General features: G+C 46.6%; 1 protein-coding gene across 1 annotated transcript in view; it reads left to right on the top strand.

Moving 5' to 3' along the window:
• Nucleotides 1-20,295, top strand: part of LOC144821569 (sodium-coupled monocarboxylate transporter 1-like) — a 307,024-nt gene that overhangs the window by 214,311 nt on the left and 72,418 nt on the right. Inside the window, exons 10-11 of the mRNA XM_078678765.1 lie at nucleotides 4,788-4,855; nucleotides 18,854-18,940. Coding sequence (XP_078534891.1) covers nucleotides 4,788-4,855; nucleotides 18,854-18,940 — 155 coding nt within the window. The remainder of the gene's footprint in view (nucleotides 1-4,787; nucleotides 4,856-18,853; nucleotides 18,941-20,295) is intronic.

Below are 20,295 nucleotides of genomic sequence, written 5' to 3'. Positions count from 1 at the left end.
CCTTAATGGAACAAATATTGGATCTGGTCTCAGTTATTTCACAACTACATAAGCTATCTCTTAAGGAATTCCCTTTTCTATAAGTGATGCATGGATAGTCTATGTTTTCAAAATATCCCAATGTTTTACAAAACTTTTTCCCATCTCATGTGAGGTAGCATTGTATGTTATAATAAATCTAATCTGAGTGTGGTCGGACTTGCCTTTTGATACACTCTGAGCAAGTGTTACCTCACAGCTCAAATTAGTTGATATTTTACAGGCTTTGGCTATATCCTATCTTTTATAGCCTTGTTCCAAGATTTTGATCGACATACGCTCACATTCTTCTACAAAATCAGTATCGGAACTACAATGTCTATGGGCCTGTAGAAATTCCCTACAAGAGATGCTCTTTATCAAATTCCTGGGATGACTATTCTCTGCATGTAGGATTGTATTCTCTGCAGTTTTTTATGAAACAATTTAGATGTTAATCTGTTATCCATCACCTTAATCTGTATATCAAGGAACTCAATTTCACTCTTACTGACGGTACTTTCAAATTTTAAATTGTACTCATTATTATTGAGTTGGAGAATAAACGTGTTAGCCTGTTTCTGGCTACCTCTCCAAATGATAAAGAGATCATCTATATAATGAACCCACATTTTCACATGGACCCTTATACTGTTTATAGTACACCTGCTGCTCCCACCAGCCCATCATGAGGTTGACATAACTGGGAGCAAAACAGGTGCCCATCGCCGTACCTTGGGTTTGTCTAAAAAATGTCTCATAAAAATGAGAAAGTTGTTGTTCAGGCCGAATTCCATCATGGATATTAGCATTTCAGTATTTTGGGAATAGGAAATAGATTGAGATTTCAAAAAATGTCTACAGGCTTGTAAGCCATTAATATGTTTGATGGAGGTGTACAAACTACACACATCCAGGGTTAGTAATAGGGAAATCTTCCTCCCATTTTCCACCTCTGTTTTTATGTAGAAAATCTTTACTATCCTGAATGTGTGTAGGTAACGTTTGCACATAGGGACGCAAAAAGTAGTCAACATACTTAGAGGTATGCTCTAACAGGGACCCTATAGAGATAACAATTGGCCTCCCTGGTGGATTCAAGGGCTATTTATGAAGTCTAGGCAGCAAATACAAAACTGACATTTTGGGGAACCTATTGAGAGGAAAAGCATATTAGTCCTATTCCAAAGGCCCTTTTTGTGCCAAATGCTTAACATTTCAAGGTACATTCTATTTGAATTATCAATGTTCTCTTTAGAGACTGTTACATAACAATCCTGATTATTCAATTGCCACATACCTTCCTTTACATAATCCTCAATGTTCTGCAGCACAACATTACCCCCCCTTATCCGATTAGCAGATTACCACATTGTGATCTGATTGCAAATGTTTCAGGGCCATTCTCTCTTTTCTAGTTAGGTTGTCATTCTTCTAATTAGATTTTTTTGCTTTTTTAGCTAAACATTTTAGGTCCTTCACAATTAAAACTTCAAATGTGTCAATTGCACATGGGGAAGATAAGGATTAAAGGTTGATTTAGGTTTAAAGTTGTTAGGACAACTTTTGACAATTTCAAGACCTGTAGATGCATCACCAGGTATGTGATCAGAATCATCCATGTTAAGCTCAGTTAGAGTGGATAGCGTATAATAGCTAAAAAATTGGGCCTTGATCTAGCCAAGACTTTAGATGCAGCAACTGTTTTAACTTTCAATTTGTGCCATTTACATAGTTTCAACTTCCTTACAAAATGATATAAATCAATTCTGCTCTGAGAATAATTAAAAGGAGAATAGGACAAAAGGATAAACCATGCCTTAAAACTCTTAACTCTATATCATTCAAAGAGCGTTTAGATAAGTTTATCACATTATTCTTCATCGTCCTTTCTTTTGTTTCCTTGTTTCCACTCCCACTGGGGTTGCTGCTGATCTTGTTCTATCGACTTCTCCTAGTTTTTTGTTAGAGTAGCTGAATCTTTTTCTCCGCTCGTTTTTCCTCTGCCTTTGCCTCTTCTGCCCAGACCTTTTCCTTTGCCCCGACTTCGATCATGCTGCCAATTCAGTTGAATATTGCCTTAGTTTAGTAGACAGAATTCCTCCCCAAAATTTGTCGGGTAAACCATCTCTTTATCTCCCATCATCATTCTATCTTCCAAGATATCACTTTCACTGGCATCACTTTGGGAACCAATAGAAGTTATGCTTTTCTCTACTGTTATGGGTTTGAAATTGCTCCATATTGTGTCATATTTTCAAATGAAAGTGAAGATTCTGCCCACTTGATAATCTATTTGATCTCTTGTGAATTTTCTCTGCTTTTTTGCAACTATTTCTTCCTCATATTTCTCAATTCTTTTGTTTTTTTCTTCCATTTTCGATTCAAAATTCTCCTTACTCTCCTCTTTTTTTATTGCTTCCTTTAGAATTTCAATGGTTTTCAAGGGAACCTCACATTCTTTCCATGCATACTTGGTTAGAATTGACAACATACGGTTTGAACAGTCTATAAAAATAGAAGCCCACTCTTTGGTTAACTTCGGAGCAGTTTCTTCATATGAGGGCACAAATAAAATTCTCAAGCCCCTTGGGACTCCTCATCCTCAAAATATTTTTCCAAAGTGATGACCCCCCACCACTTGGAAGTCTCCTTTCTTATCACTTTTTCTAGTCTTTGATACTTTAAGTTATTGCCACCGGTTAAGTCTTACCTTCTACTAATGTTGCTGGTCTGCTTGCTTTGTTAAATACCACACTGGCTTTTTGCCTCCTTCGTGCTTCTGAGTAATCTTCCATTACGGCTATGCCACAATTACGTTGAAAATTATTTCTTTTTTATATATATATATATATATATACTTATATGTCACTCTATTAAATAAGCACAATGATTTCTCTGGTTAACTTGGGGATCCCAAAAACCCAAGTACACATTCCACTGAACTCGGGTTACCTGGAACGGCTTGTGACGCACTACATCCAGAACAGGAGGGACAGGGAGAGGCAATCCAGATGCATTGAGTCAAATGTTCGAAATGCTTGAAAGTTGACCGGATACCCTCAAATATCACTCCTCAACACACTGAGTTAGGTGACAAGTATAAACTTGCAAGAGCAACATCCGATATGCTATGGCCGCAAACACTCATCTCCCTCTACTGCAAATTTCCTCCCGCGTCTTCCAACCGGCAGGTCTCCATTCCAACGAAGGTCAGCATATCCCCAACAGTTTTGTATTTGATAGTGACCTCTCCATAATGTCCACTTTGTAGTGTCACAGTCAACCGGCACAGTTACACAATATACAAACCACCGTCCTCATAAGCGCCGGGATCCAGCAGCCATGGTGTGCACCAGGGAATGAGGAAACCATGTATCATATCGTTTTTCATTAACAAGCTCCGAAACGCTAGGAGGTATGCACTCACCCAAGATGAAATTTCAGCAAGTCAAATGCGAATTCCAGAGTGATTTATTTTCAAAGCCGAACAAACCCAACACGTTTCGGCGTATGCACTCCTTGATCACGGGTACAAGAAGACATTTTTCGGCATTATTTAAATACAATCGTGATTTAGACAACATAAAAAGTGGACTTACAAATAGTTTTGCTGGCTACATACTCGGCGGCCATCTTGTAATGTGCACCACAACAAAAATCTCTAAATCTATTACATCAAAACAAAATACAAGCCCATGTGATAACTCTGGTTATGTATTACAGATTGTTCTAAAATTATACATAATATTATCACAAAAACAACATTAATTCATCAAGAATGAACTTTTAAATAACATAAAAAAGGGACTTCTTATGTTTTTGTATGAGCTTGTTCTTTAGGGCTAAAGGGTTGTGTGCTTCAGTTCCAAACAGGAAGATTTTCATACGCACTTACCTACATTGTAAACGTGGCCCAGACAGAAAGCAGCCCACGCTCATAGTTTTAAAAACAGCCCGAAATACTCAACAGGTGGGAAGTGGTGGGGGACAGATGGGAGCTGAAGGTAAACCACACCAAAGAGCGAACAGGAAATAAATAAGTACAAGCAGGAGAGAGGAGGAGAAAGCAGCTGCAGCCCGAAGAGAGGAAGCCAGTGTGGGCGCCAGCGGGTTTCTGAGCCTAAACAATCAACAATAAAGGAAAAGTGCTTGTAAAGTAATAAGTAACATGACGAGTAATAACACATGTAATAGGGATAGTCCTCATAGGAGGTTACAGAAATAAGTAAGGAGGAACTGCTGAGCATATTACCCAAAGAAAAGCAGTCCTTTATGAAGGACAGTAAAAGGAGCCAATTAGAAAGATGGGCTGTGCTTAAAGCCCGTATTCCAGATATACCATGCCTTGAGGAGACAGCGCAAGTGCTGCCTAGGCGAGACCTAAAAATCATGTATAACGGACATGCTGCATTCTTGCAGCCACAAGAGGTTTGCTTCTTTAAAAGAAATAGTTTCTTGAAACTGAAAGTTTCTTTCTTGGGGAGCATAGGAATTGCCTGTGTCCAGGATGAGACCGTCACAGGGTAAGAACGGTGCCGAAGCAGACGGATGAGCCTGTCCCAATACTTGTTAATATAATGTTGCAAAATAACTGCTTGCTCTATAAATGCGTAAACCATTGCATTAGCTGTTTCATGGGCCTAAATGGCATAATGCTGCAAAAGGAAATGCAAGATATTGTAGTTGTTCGGATTTAAGAATAACTTATTTTGCTGCTCTTGCAATTCTTTGGGAGTTTTAATCATGTACAATTTGTCTTAATTTAGGTGTCTTCTTTGGTGCCGTTTGCATTGGTATGTCTGCAGCAGCATCATACATGGGAAGTGTGATTCAGGTTGGTGTTTTAGAACTTTGTAAGAGTATTTTTCTATGGCAAAATCATTTTCATTTTTAGAGGGGCCCAAGTTTTTTTTAAACTTTGAACCGGTGATGTTTGCAGCTCTTAGTCAGAACCACAGATTTAAACAATGAGCTTAGGTGACCTGGACCCATCCACAGTACACCTGCTCTCCCAACATCATCTGAACCGCTGCTCACAGTTTCAAATGCGCACAGGGACAGGCGAGCAAGACCACTGACTCATTGTCAGTGAAATTGCTCTCCCACCCTCGCAGGTCCACCATTAAGTGAGGTGCCCCTGCCCCTGCACTCTTGAGTGTTGGTGATCGAGGCCCTCCTCCACCCGCAGGTTTCCCTGCGCCTCATCCCTGGTGGTCCAGTGGACCTCTGTCTCCTTTCTTTCTTTCTGCTCCTTCACTCCTTTTTCTCCCCTTTCTATCTTTCACCTTTCTGCACCTCTGCTCTTTTGCGCCTTATTTCTGCCCATTTCCCTTTCTCTCCCTCTGCTCCTTCACTTGTTTTCACTCGTTTTTTTCCCTTTCTATCTTTCACCTTCCTGCACCTCTGCTCTTTTGTGCCTTATTTTTGCCCATTTTCCCTTTCTCTCCCTCTGCTCCTTCATCCGTTTTCACTCGTTTTTTTACCCTTTCTTTCTTTCTCCTTTCTGCTCTTTTCTGCATCTCTGCTCTTTCGTGCCTTATTTCTGCTTATTTTCCCTTTTTTCTTTATCCCTTCTTTCCTCCCTTTACCTTTCCCCGCCGCTGCTGCCCCCGCGGCCCCTCCCCCCCCAGCACGACCGGCCCAATCCAGCTCCCCTCCCCACTCCCGCCTCCCAGCTGTCCAGCCCTCCCCGACCCCTACTTAATGGCGGCCACTGCGGGGACAGGCGAGCAAGACCACTGACTCATTGTCAGTGAAATTGCTCTCCCACCCTCGCAGGTCCACCATTAAGTGAGGTGCCCCTGCCCCTGCACTCTTGAGTGTTGGTGATCGAGGCCCTCCTCCACCCGCAGGTTTCCCTGCGCCTCATCCCTGGTGGTCCAGTGGACCTCTGTCTCCTTTCTTTCTTTCTGCTCCTTCACTCCTTTTTCTCCCCTTTCTATCTTTCACCTTTCTGCACCTCTGCTCTTTTGCGCCTTATTTCTGCCCATTTCCCTTTCTCTCCCTCTGCTCCTTCACTCGTTTTCACTCGTTTTTTTCCCTTTCTATCTTTCACCTTCCTGGACCTCTGCTCTTTTGTGCCTTATTTTTGCCCATTTTCCCTTTCTCTCCCTCTGCTCCTTCACCCGTTTTCACTCGTTTTTTTACCCTTTCTATCTTTCTCCTTTCTGCTCTTTTCTGCATCTCTGCTCTTTTGTGCCTTATTTCTGCTTATTTTCCCTTTTTTCTTTATCCCTTCTTTCCTCCCTTTACCTTTCCCCGCCGCTGCTGCCCCCGCGGCCCCTCCCCCCCCAGCACGACCGGCCCAATCCAGCTCCCCTCCCCGCTCCCGCCTCCCAGCTGTCCAGCCCTCCCCGACCCCTACTTAATGGCGGCCACTGCGGGGACAGGCGAGCAAGACCACTGACTCATTGTCAGTGAAATTGCTCTCCCACCCTCGCAGCTCCACCATTAAGTGAGGTGCCCCTGCCCCTGCACTCTTGAGTGTTGGTGATCGAGGCCCTCCTCCACCCGCAGGTTTCCCTGCGCCTCATCCCTGGTGGTCCAGTGGACCTCTGTCTCCTTTCTTTCTTTCTGCTCCTTCACTCCTTTTTCTCCCCTTTCTATCTTTCACCTTTCTGCACCTCTGCTCTTTTGCGCCTTATTTCTGCCCATTTCCCTTTCTCTCCCTCTGCTCCTTCACTCGTTTTCACTCGTTTTTTTCCCTTTCTATCTTTCACCTTCCTGCACCTCTGCTCTTTTGTGCCTTATTTTTGCCCATTTTCCCTTTCTCTCCATCTGCTCCTTCACCCGTTTTCACTCGTTTTTTTACCCTTTCTATCTTTCTCCTTTCTGCTCTTTTCTGCATCTCTGCTCTTTTGTGCCTTATTTCTGCTTATTTTCCCTTTTTTCTTTATCCCTTCTTTCCTCCCTTTACCTTTCCCCGCCGCTGCTGCCCCCGCGGCCCCTCCCCCCCCCAGCACGACCGGCCCAATCCAGCTCCCCTCCCCGCTCCCGCCTCCCAGCTGTCCAGCCCTCCCCGACCCCTACTTAATGGCGGCCACTGCGGGGACAGGCGAGCAAGACCACTGACTCATTGTCAGTGAAATTGCTCTCCCACCCTCGCAGCTCCACCATTAAGTGAGGTGCCCCTGCCCCTGCACTCTTGAGTGTTGGTGATCGAGGCCCTCCTCCACCCGCAGGTTTCCCTGCGCCTCATCCCTGGTGGTCCAGTGGACCTCTGTCTCCTTTCTTTCTTTCTGCTCCTTCACTCCTTTTTCTCCCCTTTCTATCTTTCACCTTTCTGCACCTCTGCTCTTTTGCGCCTTATTTCTGCCCATTTCCCTTTCTCTCCCTCTGCTCCTTCACTCGTTTTCACTCGTTTTTTTCCCTTTCTATCTTTAACCTTCCTGCACCTCTGCTCTTTTGTGCCTTATTTTTGCCCATTTTCCCTTTCTCTCCCTCTGCTCCTTCACCCGTTTTCACTCGTTTTGTTACCCTTTCTATCTTTCTCCTTTCTGCTCTTTTCTGCATCTCTGCTCTTTTGTGCCTTATTTCTGCTTATTTTCCCTTTTTTCTTTATCCCTTCTTTCCTCCCTTTACCTTTCCCCGCCGCTGCTGCCCCCGCGGCCCCTCCCCCCCCAGCACGACCGGCCCAATCCAGCTCCCCTCCCCGCTCCCGCCTCCCAGCTGTCCAGCCCTCCCCGACCCCTACTTAATGGCGGCCACTGGTGCACCGAAGGCGCGTCAAAGGCAAGCACGTCTGCGCCCGTCTGCGACCCGTCCGCGACCAGCACCAGGAACCCTGGACCTCCGCCCCGCCAACGCTACGACCCTGCAGCACTCCACGCACTCAACCCAGGCTGCAACAACAACTGCAAGCTAGCATCACCAGCTGACACCCATGGACCCTTCAGCTGTCACCGCTGTCGGCACACCTGCAGCACCGCCAAGAACACGGATCCAGCACAACCCGCCCACAAGAACACAACCGAACCGAAGACCCAACAATGCATCCTCCTCAACGTCCGATCCCTCCACAAACACGCCACAGAAATCTGGGACCTCCTCGACAGCACACCCCCAGACGTAGCATTCTTCACCGAAACCTGGACCAACACCACCTCAGGACCGGACATCGCCATCGCCATCCCCCAAGGATACAAGATCTCCAGGAAGGACCGCCCCATCCACCCAGGAGGAGGAATCGCCATCGTCCACAAGTCCAGCCTCCGCCTGAGCACACTCCCTGACGAGTCCACAGAACTGATGGAACACCTTCACTTCAAGATACTGGCCAGCCCCACCGCCGCCCTTCGAGGAACCCTCATCTACCGACCCCCTGGACCCCGCGGACCCTTCGCCAACTCCATTACGGACATTATCTCCCCGCAGGCCATCGCATCCACTAACTACACCCTGCTGGGAGACCTCAACTTCCACCTCGACAATCAACTGGACCCCAACACCACATCCCTCCTGGACAACCTCCACAACATTGGACTCCGCCAGATCGTGACCGAGCCCACGCACTCAGCAGGACAGACCCTCGACCCCCTCTTCACTACAGGAAACTCCATCACCTTCAGCCACACCACCGAACTCCCATGGACCGACCATCGTTGCGTCCACTTCACCTTCAGAACACCCACCATCCACAGACACCAGCACCTGCTTCCACAAAGAAACTGGACCAAAATCACTGATGACCAGATCACCTCCTCACTCAACAACTCCACCCCAACCATCGCGGAAAACGACGACCCCAACACCGCAGCCCGAACCCTGCATAGATGGATCTCGGACAGCACCAACACCATAGCCCCCCTCAAGAAAAACAACAATACCCGTGCCAAGAAAGCCAGATGGTTTACCACCGAACTTCGAGAGTCCAGGCGCACATGCCGCCGCCTCGAAAAGGCCTGGAGAAACACCAAATCCACAGAAGCCCACAACAACTTCAGAGCCGCCACCAACGCCCACCATCAACTCATCAGAGAAACGAGGAAAAAAGCGATTGAAGACAGAATCTCCACCCACGCACACAACAGCAAGGAACTCTTCAGCATCATCAAGGAGTTCGCCCAACCCACCAGCGAGTCTACCGACATCCCTCCCTCACAAGACCTCTGCGACAAACTCAGCATCTTTTTCCACCACAAAATCAAGAGCATCCACGACAACTTCGACGAAGACAACCAACACACTGAACCCTCACCAACCACCCCCGACACCCGGAAACCAGCGATTGATGACTGGACAGCCCTCACCACCGAAGACACACTGAAGACAATGAAGTCAATCCACTCAGGGGCCCCCACGGACCCCTGCCCCCACCACATCTTCAACAGAGCCGCCAACACCATCGCACCCATGCTCCGCCAAACCATCAACCGCTCCCTGGCGACTGCCTCATTCCCCGACGACTGGAAACACGCCGAGGTCAACCCCCTCCTAACGAAACCCTCAGCGGACCCCACCGACCTCAAAAACTACAGACCCATCTCCCTGCTCCCGTTCCCAGCGAAAGTCATCGAGAAAGCCATCAACAGCCAACTCGCCACATTCATTGAAGAACACAACATCCTCGACTCCTCCCAATCCGGCTTCAGAAAAAACCACAGTATGGAAACCGCCCTCCTCGCCGCAACAGACGACATCCGCACCTTACTGGACAAAGGAGAAACAGTAGCCCTCATCCTCCTCGACCTATCAGTGGCGTTCGACACAGTCTCCCACCGCACCCTAATACGCAGACTCTACGATGCAGGAATCCAGGACAAGGCCCTCGACTGGATCTGCTCCTTCCTCTCCAGCAGGACACAGCGGGTCAGACTCCCCCCTTTCCTCTCGGACCCCACACCTATCACCTGCGGAGTCCCCCAGGGCTCCTCCTTCAGCCCGACGCTCTTCAACGTCTACATGGCTCCACTTGCCCCCATCGTCAGAACCTACGGACTCAACATCGTGTCATATGCAGATGACACCCAGCTCATCCTCTCCCTATCCAACGAGCCCAACACCGCCAGACGCAACTTTCGAGAAGGCATGGAAGCCGTCGCCAAATGGATGAAAAACAGCTGCCTACAACTAAACACCAACAAAACAGAAGTACTCATCATGGGCCCAAACCCCGACGCCTGGAGTGACACCTGGTGGCCCACCGCCCTCGGAAACCCGCCAACCCCCACAGACCACGCACGCAACCTGGGAATCATCCTGGACTCCGAGCTCAAAATGGACCGCCAGATCAACTCTGTCTCATCTTCCTGCTTCCACACCCTCCGCCTCCTTCGTAAGACCTTCAAATGGATCCCCCTCGAACACCGAAAGACAGTCACTCACGCCCTGGTCACCAGCAGACTCGACTACGGCAACGCACTCTACGCCGGAATAAACAAAAACCTCATCCGCAAGCTACAGAACATCCAGAACGCCGCCGCAAGACTGGTCCTCAACCTGCCAAAACACTGCCACATCTCCCAGCACCTGCGCACACTCCACTGGCTCCCCGTCGAGGCGAGAATCACCTTTAAGATGCTCACCCACGCACACAAGGCCCTCCACGGCACCGGACCAGCATACCTGAACAGCCGACTCAAATTCCACGCACCCCAAAGGACCCTACGATCAGCCCAGCTTTCCTACGCTGTGGTCCCCCGCACCAGAAAGACCAGATCGGGAGGCCGCTCCTTCTCCTTCCTCGCGGCCAAAGCATGGAACGCCCTTCCACTCCACCTCAGACAGACAACATCGCTCCCCATCTTCGCAAGAAACCTCAAAACCTGGCTCTTCGACAGACCCCCTCCTTGATGGAATGGAACCTGCACCCCCCCCACCCCCCCCACCCCTAGCGCCTTGAGACCCTTACGGGTGAGTAGTCGCGCTTTAACAAACTCCTGATTGATTGATTGACAGGTGATTTGGGGATGTAGACTTTGCACACCTGATCACCTAAAAGACACCTTCATATATCTACACATCACCTGGGGAGCTGGACCTGGACAACAGTCTCCCTCTAAAACTGTGCACGAGACAGTGAATTGTGTCTTAAGAAGGTATCCTGAACCAATGTTCCTTCCGTTGCATTCTCTGGTAATTTCTAGGCTCAGCAGCAGCATGTGTCCCCTCATGGCTCTACTTAGTACCACTCCAGATCATTCTAATTGTACGCTTAACATAACCGCATGGCTAGTGGGCGAAGAAAATCTACAATTGCGGCGGATCTTTCAAATTTATAGATTTAGGGTTAATAGTTAGAGGGAAGTCTACTGTGGTTCCCATGGGAATGGAAAGGACTGGCCACTGGCTGCTGTATAAACTATCAAAGTCAAAATCTTTCTGGGCATTCCTCAACATTCCCAAATGCCTTGCCCACAAAATTGGCAGACTTCAGTTCCAAAGAGGCTGCAATAAGTGAGCAAGTTGGGTGTGAAAAACAACCAAACAGTCCGTATTCGCCAGCCACTTGCCACATACCTGCTCCGTTCACTGCTATTGCCGTCACGCCACGCAGGAGAAGGATTGCGGGCTGAGTGCTGAGGGCGCTGAGGGCCACCATTGTCGATCCATCGCTGGGGGAGACTACATCACCCACGCTCCTTTGCGGCTGCTGACGCCGCGTTTTCACACCAGGAGGCACTTAAAGCCCAGTTGGGGCTCCCGCAACGCGGGAGTCCGTATTCGCCAGCCCCTTGCCACATACCTGCTCCGTTCAGTGCTATTGCCGCCACGCCACGCAGGAGAAGGATTGCGGGCTGAGCGCGCTGAGGGCCACCATTGTCGATCCATCTCTGAGGGAGATTACATCACCCAGGCTCCTTTGCGGCTGCGGACGCCGCGTTTTTGCGCCAGGAGGTGCTTAAAGCCCAGTTGGGCTCCCGCAGCGCGGTTCGTGCGCAGGCGTGCCCGGGCGCTGCCCGGGCCAAGGGCGGGCCCGTCGTAGGCAGGAGGAGGCGGGGCGGGCCACCCCTTTTCAACGCTGCAGAGGCACCCCTAAAGACTTGGTTAGTGTTCTTGGACCTTTCTACACTGTGACTATGAGCTATAACTGCTAGATACTGGATATATTTACCTGCTTTTATTTAGTAGCCTTGACCTGAGGGAGACTACTGACAAAATTGTTGCATGATACTTATTCCTGGGGTATTTTTATTTAAGTTAAGCAGAGGTCACTATTGTTGTGCACTAATTATGGGGAGGCGCAAGACACAGGCAAATCAGGATGGGGTTCTGGGTAACGCAAGAGTAACCGTGACCACGATGGATGCCTTCCTGACCAGAGCTGCTACGGTGATAGATAGGGAGATTGAGCTGGTAAACCGACGTTTTTCTAGATCACCGACAAGCGGCTCTTTAGCACTTCTGGAGGGGGATATAATTCAATCAACTAATTGTATAGACGAAACTGTGAGCACTACTTCTACACAGGGGTTGGGGAATAGTATCCCTGATTCGGTTGTGCTTTCCCCAGTCTTAGAGGCCCAGCAGGACATTTTAGCTACACCCCTATCTCCCGTTGTTACGGTGATAAATAAGCAAAGGTTGTTCCCCCAGATTTGGGCGGAAAGGGTGTGGAAAAAAGTCCGACCGTTACCACTCATAGTAATACTAAGGCTGCTAGTAACTTTAATTCACTGCAACAAGTGGGGGGGTACGTTGCCCTACTAGCAGCACTAAGAGAAAAGGAAAAGAAATGGGCAGTCAAGCGAAAAAGTCTAAATCTATTGTACCATCAATACCAGCATCATTAACTGGGGCAGCCCCGCCTGCGCTTGATCTCCCATTAATAGAAGTGTTTAAATATACCCTATACAGTATACTGGATGAAATTACGCCCAATTATGATCAAATGACATAATATTGAGCAAAGTATAGCAGACCAGCACAATATTATGCAATCCTTTCAAAACCGTAGTTGCACAGCAGCAGCAGCCCCCTCTGTTTCAAATATGGAATTATCAATTAAATAATTGTGCTCCATCGGTCATAGATTTGATTACTAGTAGTGCTGGGGGCGGAATGATAAGACTCCTGATTGTTTGCCAATAGACGGAATTCCTGAAGTAGAGAAACCTGGTGCAGTTCTTAAGGTTGTGGGAAAGAAAGGGGACATGTCGCAGGATTACACCAATGATGTACCACAGAACTGACCAGTTATTGATTTACCCCCACAATCAACCCCACTGGTGGCAATTTTAGGGAATGTGCCCCCTCTCCCAGTTGGAACAAAGGAGGATTATGCCCAACTTAAAAATAAGGTAACTCATTGGTTGTCTCGCAATATTGTTGTAGGTCCAACCACTGTACATAACATCATTATGGTCCGTCACGTTGCCTGGTTGGGAAGTTCCAGGAAAACAAGAAGGGGGGATTGTATTGTGGTGAATTTTAGCAACCCACTGCCTGTAGAGAGAATTTTCAGGGAGGTCAATTTTGGTCTGGCATATAGGGACCAAGGTATTCAGATACTGCCCTTGGGATTCTTTTATAAGGTGGAGAACCCTAGACAGAATAATCTGAATTTAGAGCATAATACTTGGCCTAATATGCCTGTGGAACAGTGTAGGACTGGTATTTTTAACCCCTGGGTAGAAAGGGGTAATCCTCGGGGTGACTGTCATCTTTCCTCATGTGCTCAGGGGCAAAATAGATATGCAGTTCTCTTAGGTCTGAATGATTGTGATTGACTGAGTAAAAATGAAGTTCACTTGGATCAAACAGCCCAGAAGCTTGTCCCTGTTGATTTAGTCTTGTCGGATTATGGGCTTCCAACTGAAACCTCTAAAGTGTTATCTAATGCAGAGTCATTGGAGGTCATACCACGCGAAGGGCCAATGGAACAGGAGCTGCCAGGATTACTACTTGTTGCCCCACCGCAGGATTCTTATTTTGTTCCCCCTGAGGACCAACCTAAGACCCAGGATTATAATGTGTTGTCCTGAAATATCGCGGGGTTGTCAGAGAAGGTTGCAGATCCATTATGGGTGCAGTTTGTTAGTCACTTATCTGTGATATGCCTCCAGGAGACATGGTTGGTTAATTGTAATCTCTTTTTGGAGGGGTATAAAGCTATTTTTGTTCCTGCAACCCCAGTGAGAGAGCAAGGGGTGGTTTGGTTATTTTTATTTCTTTGTACCTGAAATGCAGGATAAAGGTTATCTCCCCTGCTTATAGTGATTTTCAGGCAATCGTTTTAGGGTGAGGAAACCTTAGTCTTTGTTTGATTAATTTTTATAAAGCAGTACACAAACAAGGGGCATGTAAGATAACCCAGCTGGACAATTTTGTTAAGCAGTATTGTGGTCCGGTCCCTTTAGAAATAGCCTTATGATTGTAGGTGATTTTAATGTTCACCCGTGTGGGGATCCTGAATCCACTAACATGGGTAACCTGGGATGTCCAAGGATTCGGGGCCTTCACTTTGAGCACTCTCCACAGGGAGATGTTCTTAACGAATTGCTCAACGAATATGACCTGTTTTCATCCATGAGCTTTGTATCACCATCTAGTAAATAAAAGGTCCCGTCTTATAGACCAGATTTTGATCTCTACAAGCGTTCAGTCCCTTTTAGTGGGCTTCGCAATATTAGCGAGTGCTTTTAGTGATCATAACCCTGTGTGTGTGTGCTTGGAAGGGATTATACTGAAAAGGAAGGACTCGGTGATAGCTCCAGGCACGCTGAAGTTGACTGATGGTCGGCGACGCCTTAAATGGGCCCAAGTAACTCCGTCCCTTTTTTATGAAAAGCCTTATGACTCCTGTGCGGCAGAATTCTCCTACAGTGTGAAACCTCATTCTACTGTCGTGGGTATTCTTAACGCTTTCAATGGGATTGTCTCTAAAGTAGGGACACTGTTGTCTGTCCCGGCCCAAAGAAGGATTATCGGTGACCCCAAGTGGTTTATTCCATTATGCTCAAAGCCGCCAGAGAACTAAAGGCTGCATTGAAAGCAAACCCTAGGGACTAATCGCAGATTCATATTCTTCGCACTAACTATAAAAAGATGCTGACCAATCGTAAAATGGAATTGAAGGAGGCCACATGGGGGGAGATTTTAGATCCTTTTACTCTATCTAGTAGCTCCAGATTTTGGAGCATTATTAACGGGAGACAACCTTTACAACGCAACTTTTACTACGCAGTGCCATTACGACGCAACTTTTACAACGCAAACCATTACAACGCATTGCGCTGGGGGGAGCTCTAGGATAGGGAATAGGTTTAATTTACTATCCAACACCTTCCCTACTATCCACAGGGACTGGAGTTGGAATAGTAAATTAAACTATTCACTATCCAGCGCCCCAAAGCACTATGCGTTGTAATGGTATGCGTTGTAAAAGTTGCGTCGTAATGGCATGCGTTGTGAAAGCATGCGTTGTGATGTCATACATCCTTATTAACAAACCTCTTTTTGAAAGGGACAGAGCTGAGGACGTGGGCACCAATATAACGGAAGAGGAATGGATGTCTCACTTCAGTACTATTTTTAAAAGCGCTTAAACTTTACCCCTGTTGCAAGCAAGAACCCAGAATAATGATGTAGCTGTATTTACCCAAAGAGAAGTGGAGGAAGGCATTACTAGTCTTTCATGTAAGAAAGCACCAGGCCCGGATGGTATTCCACCGGACCTTTTTAAATCCAATCCCTCCCTCTGGGCATCAATCCTGGTGGCGGTGATTAATGCCGCCACCAAGGAAGGGTGTCCAGAGTTATGGGGTGTCTCCACAATTGTCCCAGTGTTTAAAAAGGGAGACCGTAACAGCACTATGAATTACAGACCAATCTCCCTTATCGACTCCGTGGTTAAGGTCGTAGGCGGAGTCGTATTAAATAGACTGATGGCCTGGGCGGAAGAAAATAAGACTATTTCTGATATCCAGTATGGGTTCCGCCCAGGTCACTCTACTTTGGCTCAATGTCTCAATCTCTATTTGTTCCTCGGAAAGTACACCGTTGCCCGCCAGGAGACAATCTACATGGCCTCATGGATCTCTCCTCCGCTGTTGACTGCGTCAATCGGGGGAAGTTGTGGCAGTCCATGAGGGCCATGGGGGTGGAGGCAAACCTGGTGGACTTTCTGATGGATTTACATAGAGATACCAGGGCAAACATTAGATACGCCCAGGATCTGAGGGTCACTAGGGATTTTAATACAGAAAGGGGCGTACGGCAGGGGTGTATTTTAGCCCCTCTTCTCTTTAACCTCTATATCAATGACCTAGATAAGACTTTTTTGGAAACCGGGGCTGACTATCCGTACGTGGGATGCAGGGGCCTGCCTGTCTTGCTATATGCAGACGATGCCGTTCTTCTGGCACGTACCCCTAAATGCCTACAGATCCTGCTTGACACCTTTCGTGGGTTTATGGGCGATCGAGATCTGGCCATAAATAATTCGAAATCCTACGCAATGCAGGTCGGGCTGCGCCCCAAGAGGCAGTACACCTTCAAGGTGAACGGAGAAAGAGTGCCAATAACCTTGACCTTCTCCTATTTGGGTGTCCTACTGGACGATCCTCTGGATTGGGGCGCACTACTTAAGAAGAAAAGGGGAGAGGTGACCAGGTCTAATGCAATGATCTTTAACTTTGCGGCTAAAATGGGCAATCGCCCAATAGCTGCAATGTTGAAGATCTATCAAGCCAAGAGTGTATCGTTCGCTAGCTATGGGAGCGAATTGTGGGGATATACAGGTTTGGAGGGTATCCAGGTGACGGGAAACAATTTTTTAAAGCAGTTGCTGGGGGTTCCTAAAGGGACCGAATACCTAACAGTTCATGAAGAAATTGGCCTTACATTCATTTGCGACATTCTGGCTATGCACCCATTACTTTTTTGGCTCAAATGTTGGCTGAATGAAGACCTTGGCCTTACTCAAGAGCTACTGAAAGAGACCCTGAGCCTGGGCCACATGATCGATATACCGTGGTTAAGGTATTTAAAGGGGGGCTTTAGAGAGTTGGGGCGTCCGGATCTTTTTTTAACAACTGACTGTATAACCAGGGAAGATGTGGCTTTTGTGAAACAATCTTTTATTATGCGTCAAAAAGCTAAAAGAGAGGAGGTGGAACTGTTGAAAAATAGTGTCCGTAAGCACATGATGCTTAAATCATCTCTAGATATGGAGCCATATCTCTCGTGGCCTTTGTTGGCTCACAAGCGTTTCCTATTGATCAGGTTTAGATTGGATTATTTCCATCTTTTATTAGCCGCACCGAAGGGGAGTCACAAAGGACAAGTGTTAGCACCCTGTGGCTGCGACAGTATGTCTCCTCAGGATCTGCTGCACTTTGTGTTCTTCTGTAATTTCTATGAAGCCCCTCAGAGGCTCTTTTTAAAATCTCTTTTAAAAAAGTTAAATTTTTTACAGGTTCGCCCCGCCCTCTATTTTTTACAATTATTAAAGCCAGAATGTATTCCGTTTGTGGTTGGTTTTCTGATATGTTCCCTAAGGTACAGAAAATGTTTGGGAACCCTAAAAGACTTGGCTGCTGCATTTTATGAATTAATTTTTAAATTGAAACAATGTGATGTCCTTTTTACTCCACTAATCTTTGCATATAAATTGGGATATTTGTATTCTACGCCCAGTTATGTATTATGTGCTTTGTACACTTTTATAGATGAATTGTAACTTTTTATGGTTTTCTAGTATGTAAACCGAATAAAGTTTATTATGATGAACCAAACATACCCACATTTCTAGGAGTGCATTTGTAGGGAATGGGTTTCTCTACTTCAGAAAATGCTTTTCTGATTAGTATCAATTGTACATACAAATATCTTCAAGGTTTGTGGATTTAGGTAAATATGTACTGAGATTTTTGGAAATCCAATACAAAGTCCTACCATATTGAAAATGATAGGAGCATGGATTAACACTTATTGACTTACAGATTTTTTTCATCAATGTGCCGTTAGTGAATTCTTTAGGTGGATAGATGCCCTGTACTGTGAGAATATTTGTTTATTTTCTGAATGGCATGCTATTTGTTGGAATACTTTTTTTATGCAGTGAGATCAAATTCTGTTTTGCCATCACTTAATAAAAAGTCTTTGCATTGATGTGTGTTTTAGAACTCATTCCTATTCAGGATGATATATTATAAAATAGGTTAGGGTGAGCATTTGCACTTGCAACATCCTTCCTATGAAACATGCAGATTGTTTTTTTTCCTTCTTTTTATTGAACAGCTTAAAAGACAGTATAATAACATTTACCATTGCATTCACATCGGGTAATCATTTACATTGGTCAAAAGCACTAATGACAGGGTGAAGCAGGAATCATCATATAAACCAGGAGGAATCCACATCAGACCAACCACGCTTCGTAGGCAATCAGATCATCTCCGGCTTCTTCAGAGTCTTCCAATAGCACCCTGTACATCCTCCATGGCGCCCACACTTTTCCCCATTTCTTTATGAACGCTCTACTTTTATAGACTGTTTCCTCTGCTCTTTGGCACCAATCCATGTCTTTTTCCCAGCCAGTTACTGAAGGGAGTGCCGCCCCCCCCCCATCCCCTGGCAATATTGCAATTCACGACCCCGTCCGCCAGGGTACGCCAAATGGTGACATACTTGGGCCAAACTGCCTCTCCCTTGATGATAAGTAAGCACCTCTTTGCGTCAAGCGGCTCTTCAGTACTCACCACTCTGGCCATAATTGGTGTGACCCTCCACCAAAATTGTGCGATTTTAGGACACTCCCATAGAATGTGGAGAAAAGTACCCTTGCACCGGCAGCCGCAGACACACTGCTCTAAAACATGCAAATTCTTGAGAAATATTTTATTAAGATGTTGGTTTTTCTAAAATGTAATGTGTACTTTTTTTCCCTCAGGCAGCTTTATCAATTTTTGGGATGGTTGGTGGCCCTCTACTTGGACTCTTTTGCTTAGGCATATTATTTCCCTGTGCAAATTCACCAGTAAGTATATTTATCTATGTGAAAAATGGCAAAATTCAAAGGACATGTTTTATTCAAAATGGAAATTTAATTTATTAGCAATATTTAGGCTCTAGGTCTAGTCTGTCGAATCTGCGCCAACCTCGATGCTTCTAAACAATCTGCAGCAGAAATATTTACTTCTTTTCATTTTTCTACCGTATTAAACAGCCACCAAAGTGCAGGCTAAGTGCCAACAGCATACTAATGGTTCAACTAATCAACAGATTAGAGCAGTGAGCCCCTCAGAGCACCACAACTTTCCCTTGTCCTAAATATTATTAAACAATATAGTCCTCCTACATGCACCATACCAAGGCACCTGCCTTTGATGAGGTCAAATTGAATCCAAATTTTACAGATAGTAGTGCACAGATAAATTGCAGTCCATTCAAACAAAAGTCCAGTTCCAAATTGCGTGTATTCCAAATTGTCTTTACCTTCTTTGGTGATATAAAATGAGACAGCCAACTTGTTTCGTTTACCACATGTGAACTTCCTCAGGGCACTTAGAATTCTATGATCACCAGTTGGACATTAGGGGGTCCATTAGGATGGCGTTGGGGGCAGGTACCGTCCGCCACAAGGGCAGAGGAACCGTGCCCCCAATAAGGATGCACCCACCACAGTGGCGGGTGCATCCCGCATTTTTAAAATTGCGGCGGACGGTGCTTAAAGCACTGGCCGCCGCAATGTTGAAAATGCTTGTTATGCGTTTCACAGCGAAACAAAAGGGGATGATGGACGGAGCGATTGAGCAAATCAAACACTCACCCCCAGTCAACTGATCTGGGTTTAATCCATCACCATTCTTTAGCCCCGGAAACAAGCATCCTGGGACCAGTTTCGGATTCATAATCCTCATCAGCCAGGCTATCTTGAATCCAGTGGCCAAGTGAGCAAGGGACTCACGTCTGAGCATACCCTGCCACACTTAGGACGAACAAAGCGAAACAAAAGGGGTTTCACAGCACAACACTGTGAAACACAGGGGGGTACCATAGGTACCTCCCATGTGCACCCCCCACCCCCCTTCACCCTGGGGGCCCGCAACGTGCCCCCAAAGCAGGAACAGTATGCCTTTTTGTGGCAGCATTGCCGTCACGGAAAGGCATTCCTCCCAGGCCATCCTAATATGGCTGGCGGTGTCTGATAGACACCGCCACCACATCAGGCCTTTTCCGCCGCGGTCGCAAGGCGACCGCGGCGGAAAAGCATTGGGCGATCTTCCCCTTCGCCACGGTCCCCCCCGCCATTATAATATGGTGGGGGGAAGAAAGGTGGCGGACGGGCAAGGATGGCGGACAGATCGCCACCGCCTGCATGGCGGTGGCGAT

The sequence above is a fragment of the Lissotriton helveticus genome, chromosome 1_1 (genome assembly GCF_964261635.1).
Source record: "Lissotriton helveticus chromosome 1_1, aLisHel1.1, whole genome shotgun sequence".
Taxonomy (NCBI): Eukaryota; Metazoa; Chordata; class Amphibia; order Caudata; family Salamandridae; genus Lissotriton; species Lissotriton helveticus.
This window is presented reverse-complemented; position numbering and strand designations above follow the sequence as displayed.